This window comes from Chelmon rostratus, chromosome 1 (assembly GCF_017976325.1).
Source record: "Chelmon rostratus isolate fCheRos1 chromosome 1, fCheRos1.pri, whole genome shotgun sequence".
Lineage (NCBI taxonomy): Eukaryota > Metazoa > Chordata > Actinopteri > Chaetodontiformes > Chaetodontidae > Chelmon > Chelmon rostratus.
Genome location: NC_055658.1, coordinates 15,039,681 through 15,055,113, shown reverse-complemented (window position 1 = coordinate 15,055,113; position 15,433 = coordinate 15,039,681). Strand labels below are relative to the sequence as shown.

The 15,433-nt window shown below is 38.5% G+C and overlaps 1 protein-coding gene across 1 annotated transcript; it reads left to right on the top strand.

Moving 5' to 3' along the window:
• Nucleotides 1-7,037: 7,037 nt before the first annotated feature.
• Nucleotides 7,038-11,971, top strand: ric3a (RIC3 acetylcholine receptor chaperone a). The gene is made up of 7 exons (XM_041939838.1): nucleotides 7,038-7,155; nucleotides 9,256-9,473; nucleotides 9,796-9,871; nucleotides 10,304-10,400; nucleotides 10,906-11,063; nucleotides 11,223-11,359; nucleotides 11,393-11,971. Exons 1-7 carry the CDS (start codon nucleotides 7,038-7,040, stop codon nucleotides 11,969-11,971), a joined length of 1,383 nt encoding a protein of 460 aa, XP_041795772.1.
• Nucleotides 11,972-15,433: the final 3,462 nt, after the last annotated feature.

The following is a 15,433-nucleotide window of genomic DNA, read 5'->3' as shown; positions in this document are numbered from 1 at the left end:
GACTGAAGAAAAAAACCTGATGTAAACCTGGCCCACTACAATTCAGTAAGGTGACATTGCGCAACAAATCACTTGCATGAATAGAGAAAGAAAACGATTTCTATTTAATTTTGTTTGGGGAAGGTGCCTTGATTGCCATGTATGTGAATCTATTCCTCTCCTGACTCCAGGAGCATGAACATTTTATAACAGTCAATGTTATATTTTTCTGTTAGCATAATAATCAGAAAGGCCAGACTTTCATCCAAAGAATAACGGAATCTCATTTATTCCAAGTACATAATAGAAGGCCAACTGCAACAGCCTATCTCTCCCATGCTTTGTATACTGCTGTGCAGGAGCAGAAAGAGTTGACTTTTGCAGCAGCAGAGTCGATTGTGTTTTAATTGAGCCCAATGAAGAATAATTAAGTAATTAAAGGCTTGATAAGAGAGAGGCGCAGTAAACAGATAAAAGACAAGTGCTGTATTAACAATATGGTACACTGCAGAGTGAATTGGACATACCTCCAGTATGGCATCACTAAAAGAAGACAAAGCATCAAAGGCACCACCCAAAATGGTCCAACAGTCTGTATGTCATTTCTTAAAAGAGCTTGTGGCTGTGAATATGCACGTGGTCAGATTCAAAATTTAATACTTCCCAGCTGGATTTTTGGAATGGGAGTGCACTGTGATATTTTCACCACTCTGACATTAGCGGGTTTTATTTTTTGAGTAATTGCACAGCTTGATGTGTACTCAGGGGTTTCCATGAGAACGATGAAAGTCTTATTTCAACAATGCTGCAATTATGGGGAAATATGGGAATACATTTTGAGCCAGTTCACAGTTGAGTTGACTGGAATAATAGGAATAGAAAACAGAAACAGGGAGCAAGGGTGAAAATGGCAATTCAGAACTCAACTGTCTTTAAAATACCAGCCCGTTATGAGACAGAATCCTTACAGCTAAACTCTCTAATACCCTCTATGTGTCAAATACTGCAGCGCGTCCATATTACTTTAAAGCAGTTCATGGTGCCAAAATTTCCCAAACAGTGGTATCTGCTTTATTCAACATACAGCAGCTATAATCTCTGCTGGCATCATATGCTGGTTGGCAGTGATAATCTATAATCCATTCAGCCAGAGAGGGTACACAAATGCATATTTGTTTCCTAGGATTAAAAGCTTATAGAGGGTGTATGGCATGGCCAATAATGTTCATCCATGCCAGCTATGACAGAATGTTCAGCTGTATTGTGGATACAGGGTTGTTTTAAGTCACAAAGCAGTATCCCAAGTATTTGAACACAAAGTACAAACTAAGATGTTCCAATATTATTTGGATGTGAAAATCAAAAGTAAATATTCTGCCATGACAGTATCTCTTTTAATGATCATTTTACTATACAGCAGATTTGAGGAAAAAATTTGAAACAGTCTCTTGATACCCCTGCCTGCCAGCCTGCCTTGTGGTCAGCAAACGAATCTGTCACATGAAGGTCACCAGTTCATAGTCCAAGATTGAAAAGGTCTACAACCATTGTTTGACTGAAATGAAACCCTACGTTGCTGCAGAAATGAGATGCCAGTCAAAACACAGAAGAAAATCCTTTTTAAACAAAACACCAACTATAGTTTCAACACAAACAATGAAAAAAACCTAACTGCCATACTACAGAACATCTACTTACTGTTTGAACAATCAGTACATGTTTCTGTTGTCATACACATCAATTTACTACTTTTAAATGTAATATATTGTCAGTTTGAAAAGTACAGCAAGAAAATCACATTGTTTCTGATGTGCAATTTATTGTTAAGAAGAACAATCACAACAAACAACCGGCTTGCAGTTTGATTGGGAGACACTTGCAGACAGTCATATAAAATTTACTTCATGTCAAATATTCACCTTTAAGCAATGATTTGGCATGCCTTTACATGTTTCCTTTGGCTTAAAATCTCAATGTCGGACTGAATTGATGACTATTGAGAAGGCCTTGATGGCCTAGAATTGTCTACCTCAGAATCTTGTATGTCTATCAGTAGAGTAGTCCTTACAGACCTTAAAGACACTTCCTCTGTAGTACATATTGACCATTTTTAGTTTCCCAACATTCAAAAAGTTCACAGAAAGAATAGACTACCAGCATATCACACATACAAAAGACTGTCCAGAATATTTAATCAAGCCGAAGCACAATGTTATAAGAACAGTTTTCTTGTTATTCCTTATTGCAAATACAAAACTTTTTGTACGTCATTAGACCAGGCATGATTGCCGCTTTGTACAGTTACAGTGAGTATATGAAATGCTGTCTCCCTTAACAAGTTTCAAAATATCATTTCAGCTGCTCAGATGACACCCACCTCCCATTCAGATGGTGGTTTGTCCTATATAAGAGCTGTACTCAACTCACTGGATAAGGGACAAGCTGTTAGAAGGCTACCTCTGTATTCACAGAATTGGAGTTACATTGAGGTAACTACTATTTTGTATGGGTACAGACCTCCGCCCTTTCAAAGTCTTCGCTACTGTGGTAAACCATGGGCAAAGGCTGTTAGAAAAGTAGTGCATTCAAAACGCGGCCTGGCGATGCAACCACAAATTCCAGCCCAACTTCTCATTATGTGAAAATTCTGTTTCGGTAGAAGAGAACCAACCTACAGGGATTCTCACTAACCTAACCCTGTACCAAGCAACAGACAGTAGGCCTCAGCCACCAAAGCACCTCTTAAGGACCATTTAACTAGCAGATGGCTCCTCACTGTGAAGCATTCATTGCATTCCTGCTGCAACTGCCACCACAAATTTGTCTAACGTGGGGAAACACAACCTCTCTAAAGCACATCCTCAAGAGGTGTGCTGACTGTATGGACTCTATAATGTGCTAAGAGCTCAAAATCAATTCTAAAGGTAGCTAATGAATGAAGTGTCCACTTTGTACCAGGTGAATGCATCTAAACAAGCAGGAGGCAATAATGGATTTTTTTCCAAATTCAGAATACAGGACATTACAGTAGGCTATGCAGAAAAGGATAAATACAAGGATAACAGGTTCCACCTTTCAGCAAATCTATGACTTATTATATCCTGAACATGAGTGCATCACTTTTTTCAACATGCTTGTCTAGGTGGTGTTATGGGGAAAAAAAAAGAGGTTTTCGGCAGTATTTGAAAACATTGTGTGGGTAACTTAATGTAATTAATGAATTTACAATTTCATAATAAATGACAAATATTTCAGTTTTGGTTGCATCTAGCTGCAGGAAATATTGAGCCGTCCACATCTGAATGTCTGAAAGGTGGTTATGATGACAGTGTAATCCCTGTGGGTTTTGAGAATTGCAGAAGAGGTGGAGCTGCATATCATCTGCATAATAAAGAACACTGATGGTATTTCTACAGTATGCAACAGATGGCCAAAAGATGACATATGAATACACAACAGAACTGGGCCTAAACATGACCACTGGGGAACTTAACAAAAAATGGCCTATAGGGGTATCTTCTCAAGATTTAAGAGCTATTCTTAACCCTAACTCTTTTCAAAGCAACTGACATGTCCACGCAGTGCTTAAGAAGAATTGCATGATTAACAATGTCACATGCAGTGCTGAGGTTGACCAATTTCTTTTTTAAATTAACAATAAAAAGTAATTAATTACTCTGAGTAAGTTAAGTTGTATTGTTTCAGTTTTGTGAGCCCTAAAACCCCACTGAATTAAATAAAAGGACAATTTCATTCACAGTAGCAATCTGCAATATTGTCCAAAAGTGACAAGAGAGGGGAAATTGCCAATGAATGTTCAAGAGATGTGCATTTCAGAGCTGGTTCAAGGGATGTTGACACTGGCATTTTATAAACACATGATCTGGCTATACATTGAACATTAATTGCTGAAAAAGTAAAATGTAGTAACGGCACAAGACAATTTAAATTAGCTTGTTAATAAATAAATTTGCCATATATAAAACCTTGACGGTAAAATGACCAGGCTGTGTGAACAACAAATGCACAACAGAATTCTGCAATCACAATTCTATTTGAACTCTGTATGACCAAAGACAGAAACTATTGCTGCTATCAGTGAGGAGAGAAGTGATACCATGAAGAAAACAAACAGATAGTAAAACATCAAAAGAGAAGCCAATGACAATCCGTATGATCCACAATGATCCATGATCTGCAGATATCAAAACTGAGATGCCTGAAACACACAGTATGTATATGTAGGTCAACTCCAAGGAGGTATCAATGAAGCCTAAATACATTTTGATGCACAGATGAATTTTAAAGCAGTATCATCCTAATCTAATCACAAGGACTTCAAAGGACACACTGACAGGTTTGTAAAAATATTCTGACAGCTTTCATTCAGAAATTGTGTTTGCTTAGTCAACTACACACAGTTCCAAGTATCCCTTCATCGTGCTCCACTTTTCTTCAGCCTTCAACAGTCTCTAGAAACATGCCTAAATTTCTTTCGGAATCTATTTGTGCAATAGGTTGCACAACAGCTCACCATTTTAGTCATATTTTAGATGTTTTGTTGCCTCATGAATGCACAATGGCAGATACTGTTTGTTGCCAGTTAGTCTGTAACCATGTTGACATTTGTGCATGAAGACATACTGTACAGAGACAGATATGTATGGTTAATTACATTCCTCTACTAAAGTGAACCTTTATACCTAAAATTTGATCACATGCATACCATCAATTACATATCTGACCCCTGCACTTCTTGGCTTTTTCTGAGGTTTAAACATATGGAGCACTGTTTCAAAAAACCTTTGGACTCTTGATAAATTTTCCATAAAAGATACATGTGGGAATTATCCCCTCTACCACTGTCATTTTACTAAGAAGTTATATACTTGACATTTGTGCATGTTGGTTTGATCTTAAGTGCACCTTTGAAAAAGGCACAATATAACAGAAATAATGGCACAGATGGTTTGGAAAAAAACATTTCAGACTCATTACAGTTTATCACATAATCACAGCAGAAAATAGGACTATTATATCTGTGGAATTAGAATACTGAATATGTAGCCTTTTTACATATCTTTCCTGGCCACTATAATAATTTTTAAAAACTCCATCAATGTCATGTGGTTCACTAATTTTCTGGTCGTAATGTTTGCCTGTTTTTAATTCAGACATGTTTCTACATTCCACATTGAGGACAATAAAGCTCTCACTCACTAATTATAATAAAAACATATTACAATACTCGTAATACTGAGGCCCAAATAGACATCCCAATGGTGATGGTGAAGTGCTGCCATAATAAAGCTTACTAAATGCGTGTACTAATAGTGTACTAATACTAATAGCCACACATGAGCTGTACAGTCTCTAGAGAGCTATGAATGTGGTAAACCTGAGCATGGTTTTCAGCCACTAGATTCTAGACAAATCCATGAATACAACATAAATTACACAATAAGTTACTTTACTGCAGGGATTTTAAAGTCTGTGATCACCTGTCTTTCTGTATCTGAGCCTGCACTGCCATCTGCTGCTCTTTTGTATGAAATACACACCAGTGGGGCTACAGAGTGGATGGGTTGATAGGTCATGCGTTGCATTCAAGTGCTCATCGTAAATACCTAAATTGTAAATGCGAGTTGGGTATTCAGTGCCTTTGCTTGGGAATAATTACTGAATCCTGTAATGATTACTTTTGGCGGATGTTGTCTGTTATAGAAATCGAACAACACAAAGCTAGGTTGTTCAATAGCAAAGGAATGTATAGAACGACTTATACATCAGGTGTAGTCTCTTAAGATCTTTATATATATATATATATATATATATATATATATATACTAAAAACTATAAATTTTACTGCAAGTACATCACCTTCTTAATGTTGGAAGGTGCTGTTACAAAACAACAGAGGATGCACACAGCCAGGGGCAAATAACACAACAGGTCAGTACAGTGTCATTGTGGCTTATCTTTGACATCTTCAACCAGCTTAATTTTGCATTTAGAAACATAACAGTGGAAAACAATAAAATTGCTTTAGAAAAAGTCACTCCTGCCCACTTTTTCGCTATCTCTCTGGTACACCACAAACTGACACTATGACAACTCCAATGACAGATGTCAGATAGACGGAATAACACTAACCCAGCACATGCAGCAATATCAAATGAGACTGGCACACCTGTGAAGCACTTACAACCTTATGTCTGCTTGTATTTTGTTTCTCAATTCAATTCATACAGTGATGCATCTCAAGCCATCAGCGTCCCGCTTTTATGAAACCTGAATTACAACTAGCTGGCTGGGAGCTGTCAATGAGTCACACACTGGAATCCTACATCGTCTCACATGTCAGTCAGCACTGATCAGCCTGACAAACACTTGCCATTAAACCACCCACAGCACAAAGTAATACAGAGAGCTGTCTTACCTTAAACCAGGTATTCATTCTTCACCAGTCTCGGGGCAAACGCATCCATGACTTTATTAGGGCTCGGTGTGTAGTTGCAATGACTCTAGATCCAGACAAAACAATAAAAAAGGCAATCAATTTTCTATGTTTCTATTTTTTTGCTAAACTTTTGGATCTTTCGGTGCATCCTAGGATCAAAGTGGCCCCTGATTTAGCCATGTGTATGTGAACATGCGCACCAAATCTGGGTACAATAACACAAAGCTAAATTCCATGGTCCATCATGTTTTGTTTGGGAACAAATAAATAATGATGGAGAACACTGACTGAAATGGGGATTGAAAATGACCCATTGATTTTGTTTGTAAAGTGTTTGGCTCTGAAATAGGGACCAAAAGGTAAAGGTGACAATAATAATAATAATAATAATCATAATCATAATAATAATAATAATAATGCACTAAAACAACTGATTCTCTGAGGATTTGAAGTCAATATTCCAAACAGCACTTGAAGGCAGCTGGTCTAATCTGGTCTAATCTGGGCAGGAACGTCACCAGATGAGAGATGACATCTGTGGACACTGGCTTTAGTGTTCATGTGAAATAAATGCACGGCTGTCATTTTCTGAGACAAAATGTCTATAACAACTTGCCAGAAGGTTACTCTGATATCATGCTCTGTTCTCTGCGTTTCCCTCTTCCTGCCCAGAATGCTTTTACCCAGAGGGAAAAAGGAGATGGGGCACCCTGAGGGTAAGGCGGCTTATCAGATCATCATCCATCCATCCCTCTCCATCCTCCTCCATCTCCGATGTCTTTTTTTGTTGTTGTTGTTGTTGTTGCTGCTGCTGCTGCTGCCAGCTGTTACTTTGAATATACGAAGTGCATCAGGCCTAAGGCCCCATCATAGTGCACACATTCATTATAATGTTACACAATGGATGAAAAGAAAAAACAAACATGCATTGCAACAGAATATGTGTATGAATTCTAACAAAAAACATGTACAGTATTTAGACATGCACATTTGTACATGTTCAAATGCTTAGGCTTATTTAACTTATATTTTAATTGCATGTCTAAATTAAATTTTAAGCAGCTTCTACAATAAAACAAAGTACCGTAAAACTGAAATTATTGTTGGTTGTGTATTACTGTTATTATTTGATGCTTTTACAACCCATGTCCACCATGGAAGCACTGACACTGATTAAGCTGCTGCGTTTGTTGAGTCAGTTAGACCCAAAGACAGATATGGTCACTTACCACCAATTGACGGGGCTATTCAAACTGTCACTCTGTTTCAACATATGATCGCATTTCTGTGATCGCACAGTAATTGCAGAGCTGAGTCATTCTGAATAACAGCAGTGTCAAGGGTATTTTGAAAGCAGGGCATCTCAATTTTTCCATCACCTAATGCTGAAAATACAATTTTATTCACATCTGAGTAGCGGTTTAATTATAAAAACAATACCGCAGCCTTATTTTATGAGTTTTATCATTTAATACATTTTTTCCCTGCCTGCATATAACTAAAATCTGCTCTAAGTTCAGTGTGGAGGCTGATACAATTACAAGTTATGCTAGCTGCTACACACAAAACAAGCAGTGCTTTTTGACTCAGTTGAAATAGAAAGGAAATTACCATTATCAACAATCCTCGAAAAATGTAATGCTGATCAACGACCAACAACACTAAATAGCTCTAATCAACCATCAATAATTACCACAAACTGAATCTAATCAGAAATAATCAATAACCACACCTATTACGTAGATCAATAAAGCAAGCTAACAAAAAATACGACAAACTTCACCTCAACACACACATTTCTTTGAAATGTTACTCCCTCACAGAGGTATTTCCTGACAGTTTCCTGTTGTGCTATATTTGAATATCAATACAGTTTCATAGCATTTCCTTACCTTGTGACTCCAATCCGAAGCCTCTTTTGTCTTGAGCCACATCTCATTTAGTCCAAAGTTAAGAAAAATATAAATCTTCATGTGTTTGGTAGCATTTTAACAGCTGTCCATGGTAGTCAATTTACATCTATTGTATATTAGCTGCTAGTCGCAAGCATGCTAACATCCTCGCAGTACGTTTGGCTACCGTTTGTGTTTTAACTTATAACTTTGGATTTATGAGCGATTGTTTGCGGTGTGTCTCTCTATTACATTGTGATAAAGGTAGCTACTGTTTGCTGATGGCCAATTTCACTCTTTTAACGACCGCATTATACTTTCTTGCCTGCCAGCAATTCAAACACAGGAAGAAATGTTAACGTTGGTAACTACCACTTCACTCCATTAGCCTGGTCCACCTGTCTGTGGGCGCTTGATTGTAATTGGTGGAACAGAGTGCCGATCATAAGTACCATAAAATGATTGGTGCAAAAAGGTGCTGAGGGTGGCAAATAGCACTCACCAGGAAATATTGATATTCTTTGCGTTATTCAGGTAAGTAAGTCGTTTTCAATACTTAGCCAAATGATGAGTTCAAAGGATATCCTAACATGGTATAAAATGTATAATACAGCCAAATAAAGTGTTTGCCGTCTCACATTTCCAAAAGACATTTTATACAGCAACAATATTGTATAGAAATTCTAAAACTGTTTGATCCAAAACGCCCAAATATTGACCTGATGCCAGTGAATGATTTAATTGGACCAAATGGAAAATCAGCTTAATGTTGGGAAACTTGCAGCGCTGGCAACAAGAATGATTTTCACACAAATGAGAAAGTAAGCTACGTGCACATCTGGTTGCAGAAGGGATCACTATGAGATGGAAGAATTTGCTCTAATTATTGATACTGATTGATTAATTGAATTTTGTGTCTTCTAGTTGGACCTGGGTTCTACCCTCCTGTGACGCAGCAGCTGCCCTTGCCAGAGGACCCAGAACGGTGGGCTCTGGACCCTTCTTACTCCATGACACACAGTGCTGAGGCCATGGCCAAAGTGAAAGTCATCGGAAGAGGCAAAAAATACAACCTGATGGCCCAAGTGATACCCATATATGGCTTTGGGATTTTTCTTTATATCTTCTACATAATCTATAAGGTAATTACTACATGGTAGGCAGGCTGTATGAATATGAAATACTATATACATTTTACATAGAGCACCATATATGAATATAAAGAGTTATCATGCAGCTTTTCGCTATACAGTTCTCTAATATGCTACGCTAATTCTATGTGATCTAAATACAGCGTTATCAGAAATGTAATGGTGATCTCTGTGACAATACTGACATGTACATTTACATCCCATGCAGGCAGCAGATTTTTAAAATTATCAGTGATTAATTCCTATACTGTATTAATCTAATCACAATCATTTCTGTTGTTGGTGGTGGGTGATGTAACCCTAACCATAACAGCTGACATGTAAAGGGAAGACTACTAAATCAGGAACCTACACTACAGTACCCAAGGCAAACATGGAGAAAAAAATTTGTAAGTACCTTCAGCAATTTCAAGTATTTGTGACATAGACTGAATTCAAAAATGTTTTGCTTCCTTGATACATTTTAACAGCCATAGGCTGCCTACAGACATAATAACATATTTACTAATATGTATGTATGTTTAACATTTGGCATTTTCTTAACAAATAATCATTAATTGGTGCCATAAAACTCAGTTAAAGAATAGTCAAAGCACAGTAGGAAAATGCCTTTGTAATAATTGTAAAGGAAATTTAGTGTGTGAATCGCACTTTCGCCTCTGGTATGTAGCATTACAAATCAACCACATACCCTCAATGTATGTGTGTGTCAAAGCACAGATAAATGTACACACCTGCATATAATTTGTGCACATAGTGTTTACATAGAAATGCATTATATTTTGATATTAAAACAACGTTTTCTCCTGTAAATCTTGAAGTAACCGACGATGAGCTTGCCAGGCTACAGGAGAGACTACTGCAAACAGAAAAGATGATGGAGAGGATTGTCTCTGCAAAGAGCCGAGGTTCTGGGAGGCAAGACTTTTTTTTTCTTAACATATACTTTTCACTGCCCACAGCACGGAAAAACCAGAAAAATGGCTTCATACTGGGATAAATCAGCTTAGACCTGGCATGGAAATGATAGGGCTGGAAATGAAAAGGAAAATTATTCAAAAGGTGGAAAGGCCACCGGCATATTTTACTTAACAGCTACTGCTACTACTTTATTTAAAAAGTCCTCAAGTCATATAATAGCTTAAGTTGTGTGAAGTAATAAGGAAAGGGAAAATTATCTAGTTGCAGGTTTGTTGGAAAATGCTCATGTCGCTTTTGCTAAATAATTCTTTTAACAAGCGAATAAAAACTAAATAATTTAATCTGTGGTTTTTATGAATCAAAATTCAATGATGCGGAAAACATCTCTAGTCTGGGCCTCACACTGTAAGGGCTTTGAGAAACCTAGAAGAATCAGAACATTAGAGTGATGAACAAGAGCGATGCTGTCTGACTCTGCTTCCATATTTGTGTTGCTCTCCAGTGGCAGGAGGAGGAGGAGTAAAACTACACCATCAAAGAAGGAGGAGAAATTACTCAGGCAACTTAGACAGATCACACAGCTGATGCAAGAGGGCCGGTTGGAGGCAGCCTCCCCAGAGATGGAGGCTGAGGAGGTTCCCTATGGTGCAGACTGGGAAGGTACATGTCTAAATCTGAACGTCCAAGCTTCTCAAATGATTTCATTAAAGTACATTTGTGGCAGATTCTAGTTGTTTGCCTACAGATCAGTGAAATACATTTAAACTGTAAGAAGCTGTGTTTTCCAACCAAACTTCTGTTTGTCAAATGATGTTGCAGGCTACCCGGAGGAAACCTACCCGGTCTACGATGATCCCTGTGACAGACGTAGATTTGACACTGTTGTGCTGGAGGAGCCACCACACCAGCCAACTGCTGAGGCCCTGGCAGAGAGGATGGAGCAAGAGGAGGAGGAGGTTATGGCAAGGAAACTATCCATAGTGCGAGAGGAGGATGAAGAGGAAGTAGAGGAGGAGGAAGGAGAGGAAGAGGAGGAGGAAGAGGAGGATAAAGAGGACGAAGTGGAGGAAGATGAGGAGGAGGAGGAGGAAGACGAAGACGAAGAAGAGGAGGCAGAGAAAAGGTACTTGCTCAGTCTTCCTTCATCCCAGCCTACTGCGGGAAGACAGCGAGAGAGAATTGGTTTGGAGGTGAGCAAAGAGCTGCAGTGTTACAATGGAGGGAAGAAGCAAATAAGCTTCAGTGACCACAGAGATGTATTCCACTACCCGAAAGAGGACACTTATGAAGAGGAGGAAGAAGAGAAGGAAGATGAGGTGGAGGAAGACGATGAGGGGACAGAGGTGGAAGAGGAGGAGGAAGCTGATGAGGATGATCCAGTGATGGAGGCAGAGAGCCTGCAGTTCAGTTGCGAGGGTTGTCCCAACATGGAGGAATTAGCAGAGGAGGATAATGAAGAGTATTCTTTGATGTCAGCGCCTGCGGAGGGTGATGGTGGGATCCATGCAGACATGCCTAAAGAAGTCGGGGTGAGTGGGCTGAGGATGCGGAACAGGAGAGAGACGTAAAGAACTTTTCCAATGACATAAAATTGTTTTTATTGTAGTTTGGAGTCAGTGTTTCTCAAATTGTAGCTTCTGATGCTTGTTATGTATATTTTCCATGTACAGCCCCTTCTATTTCCAGTTTACTAGAGCTCAAGATTATTATGAAGTTAATAACTGCTCTTTTGCTTTTTTTTAATCAAGAAAGTTTTTAAAGCCCCAAAATTCAGTGATTCTGTTAACCCACAGAATGTTCATCCCAGATAAACTTTATGTGATTCTATTGTTATTACTTTTGAGGGGGCTCACAGCAGGAACAGAACTGAGGACTTAGCAGTAGATAACTGTGAGGTAGTCTTGAAGAAAGTGTGCAGTGCCTGACACGGTCATGCAATATCTGGCTCCACCTGGTGGTCCAATTTGGCTCTACTCTTGGGGATGCTCCCTGTTTCGGTAATGCAGCATAACAGCTTACAATACACAACAACATAATAAATAACATCCAAGGAGCTTTGCAAATAGATCCCCAGAAAGAATAATCACAGAAATAAGAACCGTCCAGTGTGCACTCAAACAGACTAGAAGCAAAGCAGGTGGAGGAAGGTGGAGAAGGCTTTTGGAAATTGGCAGCAGAGCAAACCTGATGTTAATATAAAGACAATTGGTGTGGTAAGATCGGCAGGATGTGGTAAAATAGGTCTTAGCTGCCACAGCAGCACAACTTCGATTTCAGTTGTTCTGCCAACATGAAGTCATTAGCTACTTTTTGCATTACTGCCTCCAGTGATTGATGTGATTAAGTTACACTTTATTAAATGTGTAGGGAAATCCATCTTCTGCACTTGATCCATTGTCTCTGTTTAGGAGCAGCAAACAGCCACAGCACAAGGGCCGGGGACAGTTTTCGCTTTGCTCTTTGTTTACAGGACCAATTAAGGGAAAACGCCTCAATATTTGTCACTCCGTTTCTTTGAAACAGTTTGTCAGCATCATAGCACACATCTTTCTCAACAGCCTCAGAGCTCTGGCAGCTAACATCTAACTTGGGCCTTTGACCTTTCTCACGGCGGACATTTTGACAGGTGTTACCAATAACAGTAACAATGGCTGCAGCTCATTAAGCTATTCCAGTTGCAGAGCCATCGCATCGTGAATGTTTGTCTCCCTGGCTGGACTTGTTGGCACCGAAACAGGCAATGCCATAATTAATATTAATAGTTGCACCTGTGCTTCTTCTAGTATGACAAATTAAAATGTCAGCAGTAGGAAAGGTGTAATTTAATCATTTTTTCTGACATTTGTAAGGAATATTACATTGCCAATTGCACTAATTTACAATTACACTTTGAAACTAACAAAAAGATATACATATATTCCCAGTTGCAGATCACAAGGCTAGACATGAAGAAAGGGATATCAAAACAACTGAGTCAGATGCTGAATCTTAGCATCAGAGGAATAGTGATATTGATGGGTGGATGTAATGGTAAAGATAAAGCAGTAAGCTTCATGGTCAGAGGTTTGTACAAAATAGCAAAGCTGAAAATATGATCAGCAAAAGAAAGAAAGAAAGAAAGAAAAAGTCACAACAAATCTTGCAAAATACAGCTTTAACCAGTCATAAGATTCAACATGTGTCTGTTTCCAGCCCTGATTATCATCCCAGACATCTCTGCAATGGTGTAACTGGTTAAGTGCACCAGTGTCATACCAAACACTGGACCCTGTTTACACATCACACTGCCACTTCACTAAAGTTTTAGCTAGTAGGCAAGGTTGTAGGTAAGCCAGCTGCTCCAAAGTATTGCATTTTAATAGCTATACAGCCTTTTTTGTTCATGTTGTTGTAAAACATACCAGACTCACACAATAAAGACTGCATTGCTTCTCAACAAGTTTTTCTGTGTGTGTTTTATGTTCTTCTGCTGCTTTTATGTATTGTAGGCTTGTAACTCTCCCCTCTAAACAATTCACAGGATTTGACCAAATTAATTGAAATAAATGTTGCATTAACCGGCCCAATTAGGAAACACAAGAATGACTCAGAACAAGGTGACTGATATGATTTTTTGGGTCTGGACTTCATGAGTGAAAAAAGATGGTATGTTCACCGTTACCTTGTTTGAAAGAGGAGCAAAGGGTTAAAAAACTGCATCAAATTCAAGTAGTTCATGAGTGAAGCAGCTTTTTTCGGGGTGGTTTGATAGAAATGAAGGCATATTTTGAGTTATTGAAGTTTTATTTTTTCCATGATCAAAGGACTGTGTCTATACCACCACAGTAAATTGTACACCATTTACTGTACATTACAACGAGAGCACTAAAAACAGAAAGTGGAAGAACCTTTGGTTCCTGGACACATGTATGAAAAGCAGACTTTACAGCAAGAGTATCAACAATTTTAAAATAGAAATTTAAAATAGTTAGAACACAATTGAGTACAAGAATAGCACATTTGATAAAGATTTCCTCATCACCCACAGTAACAACAGCGGTATCAGAGATTGTTCTTTGCCTTCATTCAGCATTTTTTTTAAAGGTCATAAAATACAAAATACTATCATATATTTGAGAAAGGATACTGCCCCATAAGGGGCAAGAGGAATAATAGTTTGAGTAAAAATGTGAACAGCAATAAACCACATGATATAGAAACATACAGCCAGTCAGATGAGGACTGTACCAAACTGCACCTCAGTGGAGCATAAAATTAATTATAGATGTAAAGAGCAAGAGATGAAATATGCAAGTGCTGAAGCTGTTGCCGGTTCACACTGTTACTGTGTGTTTGTTGGCAGTAAGTCAATCTGTGTTCGGTTTATTTTGTCCAGGTAGGAGACATCAGAAGATATGAGCACAACTTTAAGCCTGAGTGCCTTAGATATTGTATCTGCTGTCTGATCTACAGTACAATCTAAATAAATCCACCACTGTAATGTGTTGTACGCCCTAAATGTAATTTAAATATGCCTGGACAATTTGTCCAATGATGTGCACTTTGGATTATTATCTTCTGGAGGTTTTGCATCTCCAGCTATTTAATCAGCCTAAACACACCCCGCATTAGACAGCTGAATTCAAAGTAGCTACCGAGAAATATCTACAATGCATGTGAGGACAGCAAGAATAGCAAAGACCAATTCAAGCTCAGCTCAATTTATGGCCAAAGCGCAACACTGGAATTAGTCTTCAAAGGCACAATAAAGTATGTACAGCTATATCTCATCCACTACAGACTTCAAAGTAAAGTGCACCATCATCCTATACATTCACATACATGACACTGTGACACAATTTGTATATGGTACACAGCACAGTGTAACATGCCTTTGCCCTGGTCCCGTCCAAAGTCGCTAACTTTTTTCACTGTCACTACGAGAGATATTCCTTCTTGTGATGCTAATTCATGTGCTTGCAGCCCCGTGGAGCTAATACTGCTGAAATCATTGCGAATGATGACAGAAAACAAAATTAACATGTAATAAA